This window comes from Eupeodes corollae, chromosome 2, assembly GCF_945859685.1.
Source record: "Eupeodes corollae chromosome 2, idEupCoro1.1, whole genome shotgun sequence".
Lineage (NCBI taxonomy): Eukaryota > Metazoa > Arthropoda > Insecta > Diptera > Syrphidae > Eupeodes > Eupeodes corollae.
In genome coordinates this window covers 80,043,518-80,065,646 of record NC_079148.1, presented here as the reverse complement: position 1 = coordinate 80,065,646, position 22,129 = coordinate 80,043,518, and the positions used below count along the sequence as shown (strand labels likewise).

At 35.0% G+C, this 22,129-nt stretch overlaps 2 protein-coding genes and 1 long non-coding RNA gene across 5 annotated transcripts; 1 reads left to right on the top strand and 2 right to left on the bottom strand.

Annotated features, from left to right (window-relative positions):
• Positions 1 to 1,254: 1,254 nt before the first annotated feature.
• LOC129944536 (regulator of nonsense transcripts 1 homolog) lies at positions 1,255 to 11,599 on the top strand. Its single transcript, XM_056054034.1, has 4 exons — positions 1,255 to 1,769; positions 1,826 to 2,220; positions 4,836 to 7,608; positions 10,621 to 11,599. Exons 1-4 carry the CDS (start codon positions 1,593 to 1,595, stop codon positions 10,684 to 10,686), a joined length of 3,411 nt encoding a protein of 1,136 aa, XP_055910009.1. The 5' UTR covers positions 1,255 to 1,592; the 3' UTR covers positions 10,687 to 11,599.
• A 5,646-nt stretch (positions 11,600 to 17,245) lies between these two features.
• On the bottom strand, positions 17,246 to 18,991 carry LOC129945403 (uncharacterized). Its single transcript, XM_056055140.1, has 4 exons — positions 18,757 to 18,991; positions 18,345 to 18,679; positions 17,659 to 18,292; positions 17,246 to 17,577 (listed from the first exon to the last, which is right to left on the bottom strand). The coding sequence occupies exons 1-4, from the start codon at positions 18,825 to 18,827 to the stop codon at positions 17,487 to 17,489; spliced, it is 1,131 nt and encodes a 376-aa protein (XP_055911115.1). The 5' UTR covers positions 18,828 to 18,991; the 3' UTR covers positions 17,246 to 17,486.
• Positions 18,992 to 20,517: 1,526 nt separating this feature from the next.
• Positions 20,518 to 22,007, bottom strand: LOC129947404 (uncharacterized). 3 transcript variants are annotated; one of them, XR_008781714.1, is made up of 6 exons: positions 21,901 to 22,007; positions 21,794 to 21,849; positions 21,324 to 21,742; positions 21,140 to 21,271; positions 20,893 to 21,078; positions 20,518 to 20,841 (listed from the first exon to the last, which is right to left on the bottom strand). It is a non-coding gene; the product is annotated as an uncharacterized LOC129947404 (long non-coding RNA). The 3 variants fall into 3 exon arrangements; XR_008781712.1 differs by having other exon boundaries at positions 21,324 to 21,849; XR_008781713.1 differs by having other exon boundaries at positions 21,140 to 21,245; positions 21,324 to 21,849.
• Between the last annotated feature and the right edge of the window lie 122 nt (positions 22,008 to 22,129).

Below are 22,129 nucleotides of genomic sequence, written 5' to 3'. Positions count from 1 at the left end.
GTTCGTATCAACTATAATTTTTTTCGCGACGAATAAATTTGTTTTCTTAAATTTAATCATATATTATATTGAAAAGTAAAAGTATGTATCATAAATCAAATATAAACTATATTGCTATCGTTTTGTTTAGAATTTGTGTTGAAATATGTCTTCAAACGTATATAAACTCACATTTTGTAATTCATTCGGCGTTCGTTGGTCGCGCTCATGTGAATATTACTTTACACTTTACATAAAAATGTCCATGACTAATTCGGGCATTTGCGACTGTATACGTTTGATAACTTCGTGGACCTTAAGTCCTTAACCAAAAGTCAAATTAAAGCTTACACAAATATTTAACTGGGGCCGAAATATTTCGGCATACCAATAATAAAATGGTTGTAGTCAAGTTATTTAACTCAAGGTTAAATTTTATTGTGGGGAAACTCAACTACAGACGCACGGTTAAATATTACTCTACGGTTTGCACTGTCATTTTGACAGCACACAAAAAATATATTTGTTGTGATTGTAGGTGGCAGAAGTTTATAAAAAAGTAAGTATTATTTGTGTTTTTGTAAATGTCTTTCATTTTAGAATACGCTGAGAAACAAAATTTGAAAATGAGTACATCGGCAAATTGGACGAATTCAATGAAGAAGCTACTGTTCGAAGCAGCTAGACCACTAGCGAATGCAATTGAAAAAATTGAAAAAAAAAACTTTGCATTTTCGTATTTTGTGAATCGCTCAATTTTGTTATACACTTTTGCTTCAAAGCTCCGGACACGTCTTCCAAGATTATTTTATCTTCAATAATCCCAATCCATTTCAAAACTGAATTTTGTTCAAATGAATTTTTTTTTATTTTGTTTATTTTTACACATACTAGGTACTAAGGTCACTTCAGTACTATATTTATGACAGCGATATAAGTAGATACAGTTTATTTAGGTTATAAGTAAATACTTAAATTATTTCGCTGTTAGAATTTAACCCTAGGATATGTGTGGTACTTATTGTTGATAAGTCCCAATGTGCATGCAACCTTACGTTGCTGGAAGTATCTATCCATCACTATCCATAAGGTGGTGAATTAGCTATGGTGAGTACAAATTGCATGGAAAGGTTGCTGTTTTTCATATCAAATTCTCTTAAAGCCAATATCCAGTAGAAAGAGCGAGAACAAGTATACTCACATCTCTCTTACTCACATGCTTTGTTGTTCTTTCGAGGCCAATGAATTATTTTGACAGATGACAAATGTAGACTTTCCATATATTTCTTTTCGTTGGTCATTTTTATCAGCGGAAAATGCTTTTGGTGAGTCGGATGTTTTCGCGCATTTATTTCATCATTAAAAATACCTGATATAAACCGGAACTAAAATCGGACAGAAGACAACCAAGCAAATACAAATATATTGAAAATATTTTTGTGAAGTGACATTTGAAGGGCCATTCTTCCATCAATTTTGAACCGCCCACGAATTTCAGAAATTTTCGCAGTTAAATTTTTTTCAGGGTGCTACGACACAACACACCCGTCACAGTCTCCATCGGAAGTCGCAACAGAACGTGGTAAAATTTACTGTCATATCTACAATCTACAATGAGTGTGGACACGTATGGTCCCAGTTCACAGACCTTGACGTTCCTTGACACCGAGGACAATGATCTAATCGGTGCCGATACCCAAGCTTCAGATTTTGATTTTCGCGATTTCACAATACCCTCTCAGTCCCAGACTCAATCCTCTCAATTAGATCCAATTGCAACAACCAGCCAGGTAAATTAAAACTCTAATCCTTGATTGTTATTCCTTTTTTCATTTTGAATTTTAAGAGCAATGCATTCGGACGCAAATTGGAAATTCATTCGAAGCTGCCGGGCATTACCAACGGTATGGCTGCTCTGCAATTTGAAGAAGACGACGAAGATGGTGCGCTGGCAGTGAGAGAACTGCCTCCGCATGCATGCAAGTATTGTGGCATTCATGATCCCGGCACGGTGGTCATGTGCAACAATTGCAAGAAATGGTTTTGTAATGGACGAGGCAATACATCTGGATCGCATATTGTCAATCACTTAGTGCGTGCCAAACACCGCGAAGTAACTTTGCATAGTGATGGACCCTTGGGGGAAACAGTATTGGAATGTTATTCATGTGGTGTGCGCAACGTCTTCGTTTTGGGATTTATACCAGCCAAAGCAGATTCGGTTGTTGTGCTCCTATGCAGGTAATTGGGAAATTGGTATTTCGGTATTTACAGTTTTATTGTTCAAAGAAGCTACAATTTATTATGTGTGTTTTAAGTTGAACACGTCACGTCGCTAGTTATTTAAAACCAGTTTAGTACCTACAGTATGCTTCAAATAATAAATACAAGTCTTATATTTCCATAATGAACAATAAAGTAACACAATATTGTTAGTGCACATGTGATTTGTCCGTGTCTATAACCAGGTCGGGTTAGGCTTAAACGTTCCGTAACCAGAAGTATGAGTTAATTTTATGTAAAATTGTGCATAGCTTTTTGCACTTATATTTTAGTGGAGAATTTAGCTCTTGGAATGGTTGGTGCTTCCATTTTTCACCATCAATGTTCAATAATCTCGGTGATCTTATCATACTTGATTCGGTAGATGTGTTTTGAAAGTTAAAGTAAACGTGATATCAACATCTGATATTCGGATTTTCTCAGGTAGCGAGGCTGCCATTAAACGTTTGGATTATAACAGTCCATACTGCCTCAATCGATTAATAAAATACCTAAACTTTTGTATAAAATAAACATAAAACGAAAAAAGGAATCCATTATTAATACAAGAAAATACTCGGTATGAATGAAATACGTGAAGTTCCTTTCCTTACTTACAAAACAAAGTTTTCCTGAAATACTGGCTATTTATAAGGATAAAGATAGACTCACACAGTTATGATACAGTCTATTAAAGCTTTCTGATAAACTGTATGTTTTGTTTTGTGGTGCGAACGAGCGAACCTCCGACGTATAATTGTCCATGCGCCAAATAAAAATACACCAAATTGATTTCGCAAACTTGCAACGACTGGCCTTGCGATTTATTTGTGACCATCACAAAGGCCAGACTTACTAAAAATTTTAAACGCTCAAAATCGATTGGTAAATCCGTTAAAATCATAGGTATACGCGGGATCATCCTCTCGTTTGTATTTAACCTTTATGATCGTTGGCCCAATGACGTTATTCATCACTAATAACTGACAACTGATCCAACCTTTAACAGCAAATTGTGATGTTGTAATCCAGGCCATTCTAGTGCATTTAAAAACTCCGTACTCGGATACTGCGACATTATTATATACAATGTCCAGCAACTGCTGGTTTCATCTTGTTGGCTGTTAACTGGAATGTCTTTACGTACCGACACAAATATGATGATTTCAGGCATGTGTTTAAAAAATCAACTGATAACAGAATCATGGTCCCACTAGAAATGTAAACCTTAATGGGCCAAAATACATCCATCCCAAACAATCACTTTGCATACATGTAATATCTAGGCCATTGCAAGTTGTAGTTTAGTTAATTTACATCTTTAATAGTTATTTTAAGGCATCACCTACAGTTGGACCGCCTTTTAACAAAGTCGCAGCTATTTCAAATGAAGCCAACGCTATAGCTACATCATTTCGCAATGGATCCTCTACAAAGCAATGAAATTAAAAATATTTTTCAAGTTCCTCCGGGACCATCATGAAAACAAATTTCATCAGATCCACTGCTCACCATTCCTATCAAAATTTCGCACACCATTCTTTGTTGTTGATTTAAGTGTGTAACATTTGTACGAACTGTTTCGGCACAGTGTCGTACTGTTGTTCTCTTTTGGGAGCTTTTTCATATTTATTCACCTTTTAAAACTCCTCTGGACTTCCACAAATAATTCAAGACCAAAAGAATCCAAATCAACCTAAATCAATCGCACCCGCTCTCAAATCTATTAATTTAATATAAAGCTTTAAGCATCTCAAAAATCGAACAGAAATCACCACGAGTAATATGTAAGTGCCACACTATACTTTCTTCACAACTTATTTGTTCACCTTAAATTGTTTGTTTTTAATTTCAAGAGAAATGACATACGCACATTTTTTTTTTTAAATTCAAGAACCACCTATTTTTAAGTTCTTTTCAAAAGTTGTACGCAAAACAGTATTTTTTTAAAATTTGTTTTTTTTTTTTTAGCTAAATTCTCCAATCTATGAGTAGGCAGACTGAAAATAATAGTTGCATTAATAAATAGTGAGGGTTGCTATGTATACTCCCTGTTTTTGAACAATACATGTTAGGTTATGAATATAGCATGTTTAGAAAACGTTGGAATTTGGGAATGATTGAATGATTTGACGCTTGCTTTAAGCTATAGATAAGTGTTCTAACTAAATATTATTTCCAAAATTGGCACTTAAGCCCTTGAAACATGTCTTTATATTAAAAGCCTAGATACTCCACCATACACAGCCACTTCAACCTTAGCTAACTTGTCTCAACTCATTCCTTAAAAAATTTTGCGCTTATGTCTATCTTTGGACTGAAAAATCTCAGATACTAATTTCTTTTTTTTATTCAACTTTCGACTCAAAAAATATAATCACATTTAAGACCATTAATACGTTCCTAAACTTACAATTAAACGTGGTCTTTGTGGTGGTAATAAAACCTTACATGGTGGCCATATTAACCAAATTAATATTTAAGGTTTTTTTTTTCAAATTATTTGTTTTGACGATTGAAATTGGAAAACATTTTATAAATCATGGCTTTTAAAATATTTATGTAATATTGAAACCTCAAAATGTATCTTTTAGGCAACCGTGTGCTGCACAAAATTCCCTCAAGGACATGAACTGGGATCAGGAACAATGGAAACCATTAATAAGCGATCGTTGTTTCCTCGCATGGTTAGTGAAAGTGCCTTCGGATCAAGAGCAATTACGTGCTCGCCAAATATCAGCTGGACAGATAAATAAGCTTGAAGAACTCTGGAAGGAAAATATTGAAGCTACTTTCCAAGACCTAGAAAAACCAGGCATCGATACCGAACCAACTCAAGTGCTGTTGCGTTATGAAGATGGTTATCAATACGAAAAGGTTTTCGGACCATTGGTGCGTTTGGAAGCGGAATATGATAAAAAATTAAAAGAGTCTCAGACCCAAGAAAATATTGAGGTTCGCTGGGATGTAGGTTTGAACAAAAAGACAATTGCCTACTTTACTTTGGCCAAAACCGATAGCGATATGAAACTGATGCATGGTGATGAGTTGAGGCTTCGCTATGCAGGAGAACTGCATGAGCCATGGAATGAAATTGGTCATGTTATCAAAGTACCCGATAACTATGGCGAGGATATCGGCCTGGAATTGAAAAACAATTCTGGTGCCCCAATTAAATTTACTTCGAGCTTCGCAGTGGATTTTATTTGGAAATGCACGTCGTTTGATCGAATGTTAAGGGCCTTGAAGGTCTTCGCCATGGATCGCAATTCAGTTTCGCATTACATTTATGCTCACCTTTTGGGACATGGCCGTCCCGATGGTTGGGACGATGTTTTCCGTGGGCCTGTTCCCAAGTTGTTTAGTGCACCAAATTTGCCTGATTTGAATCGATCGCAAGTGTATGCCGTTAAGCATGCAATTCAGCGACCATTGTCTCTAATTCAGGGACCACCAGGAACCGGAAAAACAGTCACATCGGCTACCATAGTTTATCAGCTGGTGAAGCAAAATGGTGGCACCGTGTTGGTGTGTGCGCCCAGTAACACTGCAGTCGATCAGCTTACCGAAAAAATTCACAGAACTAATTTGAAAGTTGTCAGAGTGTGTGCTAAATCCCGTGAAGCCATTGACAGCCCAGTAAGCTTCTTAGCACTGCACAATCAAATTCGTAACATGGAAACTAACGTTGAACTTAAGCAGCTGCAACAGCTTAAGGATGAAACAGGAGAATTAAGTCGAGCCGATGAGAAACGTTATCGGATGCTCAAGCGCGCTGCGGAATTTCAACTTCTCGAGGCGGCTGATGTTATATGCTGCACTTGCGTGGGAGCTGGTGATCCGCGTCTTAAAAGCATAAAGTTCTCATCGATCCTCATCGATGAAAGCATGCAATCTACTGAACCTGAATGTATGGTTCCAGTGGTTCTTGGAGCAAAGCAATTGATTTTAGTAGGAGACCATTGTCAACTAGGCCCCGTAGTAATGTGTAAGAAAGCAGCTCGCGCTGGTCTTTCTCAGAGTTTATTTGAACGCTTGGTTGTGCTTGGAATTCGGCCATTCCGCTTAGAAGTTCAGTATCGTATGCATCCTGAGCTTTCGCAATTCCCTTCAAATTTCTTTTATGAGGGAAGTTTACAGAATGGAGTGTGTGCTGAAGATCGTAAGCTGAAAATCGATTTTCCATGGCCGCAAGCAGATCGACCTATGTTTTTCCTTGTCACACAAGGTTCAGAAGAAATTGCCGGCTCAGGAACATCCTATTTAAATCGTACCGAAGCAGCTAATGTCGAGAAAATAACAACCCGATTCTTAAAAGCTGGTGTTAAACCTGAACAAATTGGCATTATTACACCATATGAAGGTCAAAGAGCCTACTTGGTGCAATACATGCAATACCAAGGAAGTCTGCACTCTAAACTATATCAAGAAATCGAAATTGCTAGTGTTGACGCCTTCCAAGGCCGTGAAAAAGACATAATTATAATGTCGTGCGTTCGTTCCAACGAACGTCAGGGAATTGGTTTTCTGAACGATCCTCGTCGATTGAATGTGGCGCTTACTCGCTCAAAGTATGGAACAATTATTGTTGGTAATCCTAAAGTTCTATCTAAGCAGCCTCTTTGGAATCATCTATTGAATTTCTATAAGGACCGAAAGGTTTTGGTCGAAGGTTCGCTAAATAATCTAAAGGAATCACTCATACAGTTTCAGAAGCCCAAAAAACTTGTTAATACCATGAATATTGGTGCACACTTTATGAGCACCATGATGTGCGATGCCAAAGAAGCAATGGTGCCAGGATCAATGTATGATCGTTCGGCAATGCGTGGCTATAGTAATTTTGGACCTAACTCGAATGTTAATTTAGGTGTTATTGGTCATAGTTTTAATCCATCTGGAGCATCAATGAATCCCTTGGGAGGATATCCAGCACGCAACATGGGCATGGATATGTTTGGAAGATCTCACCATGACTCAATCAGTTATATATCCCCGGAACGAGCACAAGCGGCCATGAATAACATGCCAGTTCCTGTAGGCATGTTCATGAATATGAGCAACATACCACCTCGTTTTTATAACCAACATCAACAGGCTATTCAAGCTGCAAAACAAGGACGACGTCAAGCAATCGGCGAACGAGTTATGCCAAAGAACTCACGGGGTGATGGCTCGGCAAATAATGATAAACTATTTTCGAAAAACCGCAATAGCCAAGGAACCGGAATACCACTTACTCAGCAACTTATGTCCCAAAATATGTCACAACCTGGCTTTACACTTTCGCAACAACATGATTTGTCTCAAGATTTTGGACAAATTTCCCAAATGGATGGCATCCTATCACAGGATGTTGCTTTCAACGTAAGTTTTATGTTTTTTGGTATAATTTTTATTTTATTTTCTAGATTTCTTTCTAATTTTTTATTGCAAATTATCACGTTTCGTTAACTGTTTGTTTTAAATTAAATTGTCGCCTTATTTTTGTTTTGTTGTCATAGACAAGTTAAGAATATTAATTTTGCTTTGTTTTGGTGGCATGAGGACTTGAATTACTTATGTGTTTGTATTGCATAAATAAAAATGCCCCCAAAAGTGTTTGTCATCGACGAAATATTTACCATATTCGGGTACATTTCCACCGCTCATTGTTAAATTGTAATTGACTTTTTAGAAAGAAAGAAAAGATATTAGAACAAATTCTGACTTCACCTGACGTTTTCATTAGCCTTCGAATATCATAATGCTAGGTAAATTTAAGGTGGATTTTAGCAAGCTATTTGGGCATTGAGTGAAACTCATATAGGTAAAGACTTCAATCATTCGGAATTTAATCTAAATGGGTTAACTTAGAGCCATCATAAATCAAGTAACTCAGTTTGTCGACGAGCCAACTCAAATTCCTCAATCCGCCATAGCCCTAAACTTCTTACCTCTGACCCTAATAAATACGGAATCAGAGTTTGATAGAGTTTGGCGACAAGCTCCCTTATTGAAATAGCGTGCTTTTGGTGTTGATGAATCTATTCTTTGTTGGACTAGAAACTACCTTTGTACACATTCATAAAAAGTTGTATCCGATTTGTCTCCGATACTTTTCAAAATATTCATGAACGATAAACTGTTTCGCCGGCGACAATACCTTCATTTTTTTATACTCGTTTCTAGATTAACATCCTAGTCCTTCAAATGTGCCAGTTCAATAGCAGCGTATGATAAGCTCATTAAATTACTATCTCGACATCATAGTCCAATGGAGAATTATTAAATATGTAGAATTTAATGCATCGAGTCAACCAATCAACTTATAGTATTGAGTATATGCATCACCGATTACCGATCTTATGGAATGATCACATATTCAACATTGCCTAAAATGCTGTTAGGTGCATAGGATTTCGCCGACGGTGCAAGACAATCACACCTTATGATCTCATCATAATTTACAAAGTCTTTATTTGGTCCAAACTTGAATATAGTTAACATATTTGGGCAGATGCAACAAGAACAAGTTGAAGTCTTTTGGATAAAATAAAAAAAAAGAACTACAACCGTAACATTTTCTTCAAACGAACACTGTCGAATTGTTTCTTGTTGCCTTTGTAATACGGAAAAAATGTTCTGAGGAATTAGCCAGTTGCATTGCATCCACCCTACTTCAAAAAATTCAGCCCTAATACACACACTTCTTTCTTTAACCGCACATCGAGAATGTAAAACTCTGTTTTTCCCTGTATTAAGACCAATGTGCACCGGTATCTCCTCTTTAGTCCTTCTCTAGTTCCCTGAAGCTCGCAATGCTTCAAACTTTAAACATGTTAAGGGTTTTAATAACCCCTGCCTTTTAATTATAAACAAAAAAAGAGGCTGGGATGCGACACACACTGATAACTTCCCATCCTGTCGATTTGTCTTGCTTAAAAGTTTGTTTTTTTGTACTGCTTTCATTTTTTACAAAATTTGCGTACTACTTTTTGTAGATTTTATTTTATTATGAAAAAACGGACTGTTGGATTTTTATATAACAATTACTGAATATCGAAAACAATATTTTTTGTGAAATAAAATAAGTTTGAAGCCAATAATTTTAATTTTTGAAAAGCTTTTTGAGTCGAAAGTAATTTTTTACCAAGTTTTAGTATTTTTTTTTAGAGTTTTATTTTTTTTTTTTAAGTTTACAGTTTGAAGCCAATATTTCAAATTTTTGAAAAAATATTTGAGTCGAAAATCAACTTTCACCAACTTTTGTTTACGTTTTTAATTTTTTTGTACAAAAACTGTCAATTCGATTTTTTTCAAAATTTAACTGAATGTTAACAACAATTTTTTTGAAAAGTTAAAGTAGATTAAAGCCAATATCTACAATTTTTGAAAAAATATTCAAGTCAAAAATCAATTTTTACCTACTTTTATACATTTTTTTTAGGTTTCTAATTTTTTGTAAAAAAAACTGTTAATTCGATTTTTCTCAAAATGTCTCCTAATTTTTAAGACAATATTTCTTATAAGTAAAAATTAGTTAGAAGCTATTATCTTAAATTTTTGAAAAGATGTTTGAGTCGAAAATAATTTTTTACCAACTTTTGTTAATTTTTTTTTCGGTTTTTAATTTTTTGTAAAAAAAAACTGTCAATTCGATTTTTTTCAAAATTTTATTGAATGTTAACAACAATATTTTTTGAAAGATAAAAGTAAATTAAACCCAATATCTCAAAGTTTTGAAAATATATTTGAGTCGAAAATCAATTTTTACCAACTTTTTTTATTTTTTTTTTCGTTTTTTATTTTTTGTAAAAAAAACTGTCTATTCGATTTTTCTCAACATTTTTTAGAATGTTGAAAACAATATTTCTTATAAGATAAATAAGTTTGAAGCCTAAATTTTAAGTTTTTGAAAAGATATTTGAATCGATATTTAATTTTTACCAACTTTGAGTAATGTTTTTTTTTAGATTTTTATTTTTTATAAAAAAAAAAAACTGTCAATTCGATTTTTCTCAAAATTTTACCAAAAACATTATTTTTCGTTGCGCAAAATTGTTTTGGAGATGAAATCATATTTTAGTCGTAAAATTTTGGAGGTGACAAATTTTTTTTCAGTTTTTTTGATTTATAAAAAAAACCGTTAAATGGATTTTTTTCAAAAAATATACTTCTTTGATATCACGTTACAATATATTATATACAATTTAATTCAAGTCTCTAGCGTTTTTGGTTCGTAAGATATTTAGGGTTAAACAAAATTTTCACCTTTTTTTCAAACTGCTATGGTAAAAAAAACCACCCACGCAATTTTCTTGAGAACCCTTTCTGCATCTCTCTGCCTTATTACCTGTATAACAAAATTTACATATTGAATTTCTTTTTTTTTTTAAGGTAAACGTTGGAGACCGTCCTAGCATTGGCTTTAATAACCAAAGCCAATTTTCTCAACCGTATTGATTGCATGGAGGAAGGTTAAAATAATCTAACGACAACAGAAACAGCACCCAGTTGCATTCATTGTGTGGTAACTGGTATAAGAGTACATAATAAAGATACAAAAAGTGATACAAGCGTGTTGGGAAAATAACAATGCAAACAAACAACAACAAGAAGAACAATAATTAATAAAACAAAGAAAACAAAACAAAAAATATATAAATATTTAGAAGAAGCAATTTATAAATAAAACCAAAAACAAAACCAAACCAAAAAATTAACAAATACAAAAATATAGCGTCAAGAAATCAGCAAGGAAAGAACACAGACAAGTTTAGAGAAAATGTTAAATGCGTCTCAAAAGTTCGGTTAACTTTAATGAGTGGGCATTCCTTCATCAGCGTATTTAATACAAAACATTAAACGCCATACTCACAAACAAAACCCAAAACGTTAGAGGGTCAGTCAGATGTGGAAGCCTGCGTTATGAACTCTCTCACTAAGCAGATATGTGTCAGCTTGCTTTGCCGACAAACCAAGGAGATATTGGAGCAATTGTTTCTTGGTAGAAAAAAAAACAAACAAGACAACAACTGAGAAAACTGCAACGGAAAGAGCTTACTGTCTCCCTGTAAGAGCCGTCGGACTCTAAGTACATGATGGGCGCTGCTGGAATGCTGAATCGATTATATTTTTATTTTCCTGAATTGTCATGTTTCGGGAAGTGAATTTTTATGTTAATTCAAAAATAAAACAAACAAACAAAAACAATCATATTTTAACTTATAGCTTTCTTTATTTTTCTTTCTTGAAATGCACCATAATGCAAATGAATGTACTCGGTTGATTGAAAAACAGAAGAAAAAAAACATTTTTAATTGCAAAATTTATTTCATGTTAATAAAGTTTTTATTTTGTATTTGCATCATACTAACATTGATTTTAATTTTATGCTAAATATTGGGAACACTTTTAGAATGGGGTTCCATAAGTTGTTAGATTTTACCTGTTTTACAAAAGTCATAAAGAAACGCTAAATCTTTTATGCTAAAATGATTTTCAACAGTAAAAAGGAAAAGGGTTTGAAAGTAGATTTGTTCTTGTAACGAATCTGTTCTCTACATAATTCTATTATATCAAGTTTTTGAAATATATTAAAAAATTATAAAAATAATCCTGAAAACGGGTATTTTTAAAAGTTGAGCAACTAGTTAAAATTAAGTTGGGATTCGAAATGGGCACTGAAAATTAAGTCCAAAACGTATTATTCAAAACTATGAAAGTATACATTTTTTCCATTTGAATCGAAAACTTTTACGACGTGTGGAGATTTTCCACTATGAACGTATTTGATAATAGTTTTTTTTAGGAACCGTAAAAATTTCCGATTGTATTCGTGATGGGCCTGATGTAGTCAAATAAAAAGTCATAGTCATAACTAATAGTCCGGTCAAATTAGACCAAAAAATCAGTAAACCCACGACAAATTCAGGGGAAGCTGAAAATTCTTAAAATTGTTTAAATTATAATTATAAACATTGTCTTAAAAGTCCCAACCGATCCCGGGGTAATAAGGTCCAAAAAATGAGTTTTTCGCGATTTTCTTGAAATCGGTAAGTTTTATCGCAAAATTACCCCAGACATAATTTGTAGATCAGGGAATTTCCTATAAAAAGGGTATCAATAATTTTTTCCCTAAAAGCCACCGCTTCTGAGATATAACGATGCAAAAAATTGCAAGCGTCATAAACGCACACGTTTCCACGCCACCTCTGAGGTAGTGTACTTAGCGCGTTTTTTTTTAACGTGGTTTCCCCAATAGGCCTATTCCACGGGTCTGTTGTGATTAGATTTAGAAATTAATAGTTTATTCGTCGGATTCGGAATCGTCAATCACTTCTTCTTCTTCCTCTTCTTCTTCTTCTTCTTCATCCTGACTATAGGTGAATTGTGTTAAAAGTGAAGCATCACATGTTTCTTCGTCAGTATTAAATGAATCCTCTGTTGTTGGTGATTCTACATTAGAACAAGACTGGCCTTGACAATTCGTACAAGCCAGAGAACTAAACAGCCCAACTTTTTTGCAACCACATTTAGCATTGCATCCTTTTTTACAGTTACAAAAGATAGTGTTGAGCAATTTTTCCGGCGCAGGTTGAAGCAAATTCTGAATTGGTTCTAATATATTATCGACCAACTTCCAACCCCAATCTGTTGGGTTTAGTTGATAACCAAGCCACACTTGAACTTGGTAGTATACCCGAAGAAGATGTTGATGAGCAGAGACTGAGGTTGGAGGAAGACAAGCTAATTGTACTTGTTTCTTATTTCGAGTATTTTTGACAAAAGATGCATATCGAAACTTGTCTAAGCAGGTAGTTTTTTTAGGAGCTCCGTACATACGAAGAAGAAAGTGCATTCCGTTGGTAATAGCTTCTTCTGGAGTTGAATTACATTTTTTAAAAACTTCAGCAGTTGCAAGTAAGTCTTGCTTTTCAAACATTTTGAATACAGTTGTTTTACCCCTCCTGTAAAATGCAGATGTCGTATCACAGCCAGTTATGGCGTGTAAAAATAGTATGTGATTTCGACACTTTGCAAAAGTCGACAAACTTTTTGATGAATAAAACTCTGATTGATTTTGAGATTTTCCTGGTTTTAAGAAGAAAATAGTTGTTTCAGCTGGACTTCGAGCAGTGAGTAACACGAGTAAATCTACATCTTCACCCACAACAATCGTTATATTTGTCATGTTAACTTGTTCTATTGCTTTTTCGATAATCAGTACATCGGCGTCGTTATGAGCTTGTTTAACCAGTATATTCTCAGCAGTAAACTTTTCTTTTAACATTGAAATAAATCGAGACTTGTTGTGAGTATTTGCCAAAAATTTCTGTTGACTAGTAGGAACTGTCATAAATTCATCAAATAAAATGTCGGAAGATGAAGATGTTGCCAAAGTTCGACGACGCTGTTCTGCTGCTTTAATATTTGTCGTGCAATCATTATAGCCATCAAATACGACAGTAGCTCTGGGACCATTACATTACAGCTACAGAAAGTATATGGGTGAGGTACTTAGGCATATTATGACGCTCGCAATTTTTTGCATCGTTATATCTCAGAAGCGGTGGCTTTTAGGGAAAAAATTATTGATACCTTTTTTATAGGAAATTCCCTGATCTACAAATTATGTCTGGGGTAATTTTGCGATAAAACTTACCGTTTTCAAGAAAATCGCGAAAAACTCATTTTTTGGACCTTATTACCCCGCTAAAATTTTTTCCTTACATGGGATCGGTTGGGACTTTTAAGACAATGTTTATAATTATAATTTAAACAATTTTAAGAATTTTCAGCTTCCCCTGAATTTGTCGTGGGTCAAATGTCTAAATTGACCGGACTATAATGAGAATTTTCAGAAACTCAACAAGATACTTAAATCATTTAAATTGTACCCAGAAAAGAAAAATTAAGAGATATTTTAAGTTTTAACCTAGCCTTGAAAACCCCATTTTTGGTTGTTTTTAGCAATTTTAATTTAATTTAAAGGCGTGATTAGAATTTAAAACAAGTATTAGTTTGTTTGTGGAAAAGAAAAAAAGCATAATTTTGTCGATAAGTGTTATTGAGAATTCAGATATAGATATCGGTAATTAAGCTCCTAGGACTCATCGATATTAGACTTTCCATTCTTAAAAGTGACGGTAAAAAACCGTCAAATTTTAATTTAGAGATAGTTTATAATTAAAATTTTAGAACTAAATGAAGAAAGAAAAGACGTAAATTTCCCATTTCGAATCATGCTACAAAAAACTCATTCGTTTCCTGGAATGTAATTACTTACTTACTTAAGGTGGCACTACAGTCCGGGCGGACCTGGGCCTCAACCAACATGCGTCTCCATCCTGCTCGGTCACTAGCTAGCTGTCTCCAGTTTCGCACGCCAAGGTGGTTGAGGTCTTTACCCACCTTCGTGCGGCACCTGAGTTGCAGTCTTCCTCTACTGCACCGTCCCTCGGGATTAGACTCGAAGAACTGCCGGGCTGGAGCTTTGATGCCCATTCGCTCTACGTGATCCAGCCTTCTAAGTCGTTGGACTTTATTTCTGTTAACCAGGTCAGTGTCGCTGTATAGCCCGTACAGTTTGTCGTTAATACTTCTCCATCTATGCAGGCGGGCCAAAAAATCACCTCGAAGCATCCTAAGGTGCTCTCATCTTTCTTTGACAGGGTCCAGGCCTCAGCGCCATAAATGAGAACCGACATCAGATGCATCGGTGAGATCTTTTCCGACCTTAATAGAGCAGCGTGCATTCTCCATCGTCATTCTGCACAAACGGATAAGTTTTATAGTGATGCCAACACTAGACTTTGCTCTATAGAGCTCTTCTCTATAGATACTGTCACAGTGGGCTTTAAAATCGATAAAAAGATTGTGGGTATCGGTTTGAAGTTCCAGGGTTTTTTACAAGATCTGCCGTAATGTGAATATTTGATCATTTTTGACGAACGGCTTACGACGTTCACATAATATGGCAGAAAGGATCTTATATACAATGTTCAGGAGACTGATGCCTCTGTATTTGGCGCCTTTTGGTTAAATTTTCGAACCTCATTCCTGTTGTGACATCTCTCTATCTTCTCGATCGCGCGCTTTTTATGCTCCCTTTTTTGCACCTAAGAAGCCGGTTTTCCTCTGCTGCGTGCGTTTGCCGACGTTCGCCGTCAAACCAGGGGTTTGGCTGTGGTGGCCATGTGACCCCTAGTACTTCAGTGGCAGTATCTCTGATGGTTGCACTACAATGTTGCCACTGGTTTTCAAAGCAAAATCGATCAGCCTGAATCCGTTGTTGGAGGTGGTGCAGTGCAGGCTGTATCTCCCGATTGTGCTACCAAAGATGTCTTCTCTTCCTAGCTGGGCGTTAAAATCTCTTAAAGACAGTTTTGGGCTTCCGCTTATTGCTCGGCTGCCCGTGGTTTGTTAAGGGACCTAACATTCCACGTACAGATCCGAAGTTCGTAGTCCTTATTTCGTATCCGAGGCTTGTTGGTGCTTCGCAACTAGAATATTTTTCTTTGGTGACCCCGTCAGCACAATCCCCAACCTGGAGGGCCAGATCCATAGCCTACTATTTGGACATCACATCAATTAGCTTACATAATTTAAATCATCTTTTTTTTGTATATCAGCTGCATAGATAAGACATGGTGTTTTCGTTTTTAAAAATATTAAACAGAAAAAGCCCAAGATGGCTTCCTTGTGGAACATCAGATAATACTTTGAAAATCCTGGAATAATTATTTCCGAGTTTTATCAGTGTTATTGTTCTATTCGTAATTTAAATATTTGAAAAGCTACCATACGAACCAGGAACTTATGTTTCGAAATTAAAATTTGGTGACACATTCGATCCCAAAAATCAATAAATTCTATGGAAAAATATCCGATAGCCCTTAACATGAAAGGTAGAGTCGCACACTTAACACAAAGGTTACAAAGGCCAAGAAATGGAAAAATTTACCAGAGAAATTAGTCTTGAAAACTCTAATCGAACAACTTTCCCTTTTTTGTTAAGTATTGTGTTTGTTTCTTAAGTATAATTTATGACTTGAATTTGTATTAACTATTAAATCTTATGAGCTTACAGATACACACCTTAAAATTTCTCGTCTTCAAGCTGCTGTTAAGTGAGGATAAGAGCCACTTAGACTTAGAAAAAAATCGCATTGCTTTTTTTAGCATCAGCAGATGGCACAAAAACCTTCAACATTTGGAAAAAAATTCAAAAATGTTGAAGTGGAGTGTATAATTTGTAAATTTAAAGTTTAAGAAACTTTATTTTGATATTCAAAAATTAGTATTTTTTTAGGTAGATCAATGATGCTTCATTGCATTGTTCATTGCAAAACGAAATATAAGCCATTTAAAATCAAATAAATAGCTACGGTTGTAGTATCATGACATTTTGCATGATCAATTCGCACATTTGCGCTATACATAATGTCCTCGACAACTTCACGAATTTCAGCTTTTAATTCTTGAATTAATTGTGGAACATTAGGATATATACCTCTTTTCTATTCTCTCATGTGAACCCCAAAAAGAAAAAGAGTCTGCAGATCTCACAAGGTCTCGTTTGCCAATTGTAATCACCTCTTCAAGAAATAACAGGGTGAGAAAACATTTCTTGTAAATTTACCATTCATGGAGTGAATTTTTAAAATTTCAATGCCTTCTTATAGATCGTGTATCGGGCTTAATCGTTGGCGTAGTTTTTCCAAATCAGTCGTTTGGATTCGGTATAAAAACTGTAGCTCCCCACTACCCCACTATCCCTGAAATTACTTGCACACAGAAATGGTCGGTAGTTACAAGTCACTAGGCCCTAGTTCTCTATTATTTTAATTTATTTATAACATAAATTTGGCAGAACTGTGCGCCTTTCAATTCTTAATAAGAGTCATTCATTTAAGGAGACTTAAGATACTTTACCTTTTCAGTCAAGACCCTTTTAACTATGATACACTTTAATTGAGTTTTTTGTATTACTCACAGAGAAGATGTTAAAACAAAAATGTCAATTCAATTATTTTGTTCACAAACTCCTAGAAGGTATTCAAATTTATTATAATTATGAATGCAAATCAAAAAGTACATTGTTTTCTAAAACGCTCTCGCTAACGTAAACGCAAAAACCATTCAAATTTTTTTAATGTTCTTTAAGTCATGTTTCTTATTTATGTGTATAAATATAAGCTTGTTTGTTTATTCGTAGACTGTTTTCTTACTAAAAACTGGTTTCCTAAGCTTAAATTAATTTAATGTCGACGAAAGAGGACTTTATGTAAGGCGTCTATATCAATTTCTACGGGCGGTTTTCCGGATGGCACTCGATTTGTGGAATTTGAGCTGCAAGCAAATAAAAACAAATACAATGATTCGGTGAGACATGATGGTAACAACTGATTTTGTTGTTTTTAATTTATTTACTTTATAATTTTAATTGCAGGAGCAGTGGGTTTACTTGATGCACGAGGATTCACTAGCAAACATTTCATAGGTTGTCCATCTAATTGCCTATTGTGATAAGTCTCGACTGCCTTTTCTGCATCTTTAAGGTCTTTGTAGATGACCTCCGCGATGCCTGGACGCACCAAACGAGACTCGTATAGCTCACCCAAGTCTTCGAAAAGTTCCTTTATGTCTCCCTCGGTCACACTTGTGTTTAAATTGCTCACTACGATTCGGTATCCCGACATTTGGGAACTATTTTGTGGTTTCAAGGGATTTGAGAATATTCCCATCGAAACATTGCGATCGGGTGCGTGTTCTAATCGGGAACGCATTTCATAGGACAAGTGGGAGGCTGGCTGAGGGATGTAGCGTCGCGAAAACGGAGGACTCAATTGCCTTATTGTCCTCGAAGGCGACAATGGCCGAAATTGCCTTCGGATCGAGTCATCAGGAGTAATTTCTGGAGGAGCTCTCGATATTGGAATATTGTACAGTTCAAAAGGATCACCACCATTAGCTTCCCACGGGTCTTTTGGATGTCTTTCAGTTCTAAAGTTATCGTACGCCAACTCGTTTGTAACAGCACGATTTATTGAACTTGCATACTCCTCTAAAGAAAGAGTGTCGTTTAGTTTCTAGTCGATTTTCCTAAAATGTCTTACCTTCTTCCAATCTTTCCATATTGTCATAATCGACGTAACCACGGGGTATTCCTATAACATCTGGTAATCGGTTTCGATCGTTCAGGGCGAATTTAGCGTTGCGATTGCTAAGAGCCCTTGATACTGGTGATTTCCTATTTCTATGGCTGGAACTTACGATACCATGTTTCCTGACCAGACGTAGACGGGCATCGCCACCAGATCTTGTTATTTCGGTCAACTTATCGCGGGCGTCACGAATTTTAGCACGATTACGTTCGATAATCTTCAATCTAGCATCTTTGATTCGGTTGTCTTTGGTGAAGACCTTTCCAGGGATATAAGGTGCACTTTTACTGTTTATTGGAAAACGAGAATTATTAAACTCACTAAACATTTTTTTCCACTCAGAAAATTGTTGTTTCATACTTACAAAGGCACTTTTTTAACAAAATGCGGTGCAATTTTTTTGGTTTTAATGATATCATCCAAACTCATGTCCATTGTGCCGATGACTTGAATTTTGATTTGTGTATACAAATTTTAAAATTCCTCTTGGATTATACTTTTGTTGGTTTCTATTATGGAAAGAAAAACTTTTGACACGAACTCACCACGAAAAAATAAACAGATATGAAGCGGACCAGATATAGATAAAGAATGAGCAGAGCAGTTGAAATAGAAGAATAGAGTGTTTTTGTGTGTGAGTTTGATACTTGCTCTTTTTAACCCATTTACCAAATGGGATCATTCAGTAACTAAATGGCTGCGTTCAATAGTAGTTTGCTAAGTCCGGTATTACACGGCGCATGTTTTTCCTTGCATCAATGAAGTGCGAAAGAGAAAGGAATAAATACAAATTAGAGTAGAAATAAATCTGTCTCGGTATGCACGTAGAAGCTATGCCTAGCATGATTTTGACGTTCGTCTTTCCGTTTCTTGGTATATTTTTGCATTTTCTTCACTTCGTGTTTGTGTTTAGTATAGCTAATACCTCAATATTGGAAATGAAAGTGAATTCAAGTGGACGATAGGTATACCCACGCTTGCCAACTTGAAAAAAAAAAGTTTGTGTACAAATTTGAAAACAAAAATGAGCAACATAACAGATTAATGAATTTATCACATTTTCTTAACATATCTTTCATATTATGCAGATGACATTTATTTTTTAGTTACCTACAAGTAAACTAACAAAATCCCTTAAGGCTAGGCGCGCACATGCAACTTTTTCGAAACCAAATAGTTTGATCGTTAGTTGCCCAAACATCGCACACATAAGCAACTCCAAAAGCAATCAACGAAATAAATCAATACACAGGAAACATTTATTCACCTTGACTAAATTTTTCTCTTTCTTGCACTTACAGAAAATTATTAAACGATTTAGTTGAATATCCGCGCAGTTACCTATAATTCCTTGTGACATAAACTGAGGAATTGGTTCGAGGTGATCGTCTAGTTTGTGTCAAAACACAAATTAAAAAGTTGCTCGAGTGGGCGACAGAATGGTTTCTGCATGTGCGCGGACGCTCATATAAGTCTATAGTTCTCAGTTTAGAAACCAAACAGTTTCGAGACTAAAAGTTGCATGTGTGTGCCTAGCCTTATAAGTACTATTTTTTTCCATCATTGAAACCAATCATTGGAAGATTTTTGATAGATCGTTTATAGCGTTCGTTGAAAATGTTTGACATTGAAAAAAAAATCCTGATTCAAATGCAACCGAACATTTTTTGACAGAAATCTGACATTGGAACAGTGTGAAATTGAACACAAACCAGTGGAACGATTTGTTTCACTTTTGGACATTAGAATATATGAATATATGATTTTTGTATTTTGTTTATTTTATCAAACTTTATAATAATAGATGTCTTTTGGTTTTTATTTGTTTTTTTTTTTTTTTTTTTTTTTGAAAAAAAAAAGAGATAGCGTTTTAAAATGAATTATTATTTTTGCATCCAAACCTATAAGGAGGCATAACTAAATAGGTGGAATCACTTTTAAAGGGGATTTTCTATGGGAATATGAATCTATTGGCAGAACATAATGTAGTTTGTCAATGGCGTTTACCTATTCTGAACATGTATATATTAAAGTATTTAATTTTTTCGCAAACAAGTATGATTTTTTTTACAAAATTCTCGACCCAAGCTGGTCGAACGGCAGATGATTAAATACTGCAAGGAATTATTCACCACTAAAATGGTGTAATGAAATACAACAAAGACACTCCATATAAGTCATAGAGAAATATATCTATTGTTCTTAAAATAAAGTGGAATTAATAAAAATATGTTTTAAATTCTATTCGGCACCCAACCTTATAATACATTATAAGGCTTTTTGCGGCTACCTAAATTCATGAAATAATTTAAAAACAAAAGAATATCCATTGAAAGGAACAACAACGAAAATGATATTATTTAGGAAATTATCAATTAATGAGATTCTAAGCATGTCGTCGGATCAAATTGTATGACTTGTTGCAATACCACTTCGTTTTGTTTGGTTGCTAAAAAAAACATTAATTAGTGCTTTCAAAGTTTGTTTATGTAGAATTTACTTTGAAGTAGTCTCGCCATCATGAACCTTCTGGTTAACGAACGCACAATGAAATGGATCAGATTATAATTGTACCACTTCCAGAAGAGGGCTCTCAAGTCGATCCATAGATTGAAAAAATGTGGCTTTGCAATATGCATAACGAATTCAGGGAATTCTTCTAAGTTTACCAAAACTGCAGATAATTCTAAAATAGTACATACACAAGTGATGAAATTATTTTTTTAATTTTCATTCGGAAGACTTACCAATGATTTCCGAATCCCTTCATTTAGGAGGTGATTTATCTCAGCAGGTTGCTTCATTCTGTTCAGCTACCTCATCTGTGTCAGCCAGCTAAGTATCCCTGTCATCCTTCAATGGCAACAAGGTAGTTACATCTAGAAGATTAAGCGGGTTGACCATGATATGAATGCTTCGATTCGTACTTACTCCGCGCCCTGTTGCGGCTTGCATAATATTTCTTGGCATGTCGAGTTGGCAGTTTCTGTTACTGGTGTTAAATCATGGTAACACCAACACTGAGCTGCTGGGAGGAGAGCGTTAGCGGTCGACTATTGAATGGTATCCTTGACTTGGTGGTGTTGTTGCTGCTGGTTTTGTTGCATACGACTATGCATTTGACTATTGGTAGAGATGACGACACCTCCACCGTCAACGATGTACATACAAACACAATGGGCAGTATCTATCGCTTAAAACAATGATATTATTTTGTTAAGAGAAATATAATATACAAAAAACTTGCCTGCAAATCAGCGGCTTGTTTGCTTTGTCCTCCAAAATTTGTTCAGAGAAATTGCTTGCTGGATTATGGTATGTTATTGGTAGTATTTAAAATGAAACATAGACTATAGAATAATCAATTATTGTTGCACCTCCTTCACTGCAATTTGACTTACTTTTTATTCAATGAAGTGAACTTGTATATACTCTTTTCATTAAAAGTGTTTTTGGCCTGAAAAATATGAAATTATATTTCATATCAAAACAATTAACAAAAACTTACTCTTAAAATCCAAAACACATTGTTTTGTTTTGCAAAATTGATTGTCATTTGTGACAGGTCACAAAAATTCCAAAAGTTGTTTTTTAGCCCAATCCCCCATTTTGCTTTTTTCCACCACTCACATGTATTCACCGATAGCGAATTTGATTGAGTTCACCTCAAATAAAATTTTAGGGTGTTTCAGGCAAGACGGCTACCGGTCGGTTTTCTTGGTAAGTATATTTCTCTA

What these genes read in the sequence shown, in the direction of transcription:
- LOC129944536 (XM_056054034.1), top strand. Translation starts at nt 1,593, where the DNA reads ATGAGTGTGGACACGTATGGTCCCAGTTCACAGACCTTGACGTTCCTT. An exon ending in GTTGTTGTGCTCCTATGCAG is followed by an intron (nt 2,221 to 4,835) that starts GTAATTGGGAAA and finishes TGTATCTTTTAG; the next exon opens with GCAACCGTGTGCTGCACAAA. An exon ending in CACAGGATGTTGCTTTCAAC is followed by an intron (nt 7,609 to 10,620) that starts GTAAGTTTTATG and finishes TTTTTTTTTAAG; the next exon opens with GTAAACGTTGGAGACCGTCC.
- LOC129945403 (XM_056055140.1), bottom strand. Translation starts at nt 18,827, where the DNA reads ATGGACATGAGTTTGGATGATATCATTAAAACCAAAAAAATTGCACCG. An exon ending in TTTGTTAAAAAAGTGCCTTT is followed by an intron (nt 18,680 to 18,756) that starts GTAAGTATGAAA and finishes TCCAATAAACAG; the next exon opens with TAAAAGTGCACCTTATATCC. An exon ending in CCTGCAATTAAAATTATAAA is followed by an intron (nt 17,578 to 17,658) that starts GTAAATAAATTA and finishes ATTTGCTTGCAG; the next exon opens with CTCAAATTCCACAAATCGAG.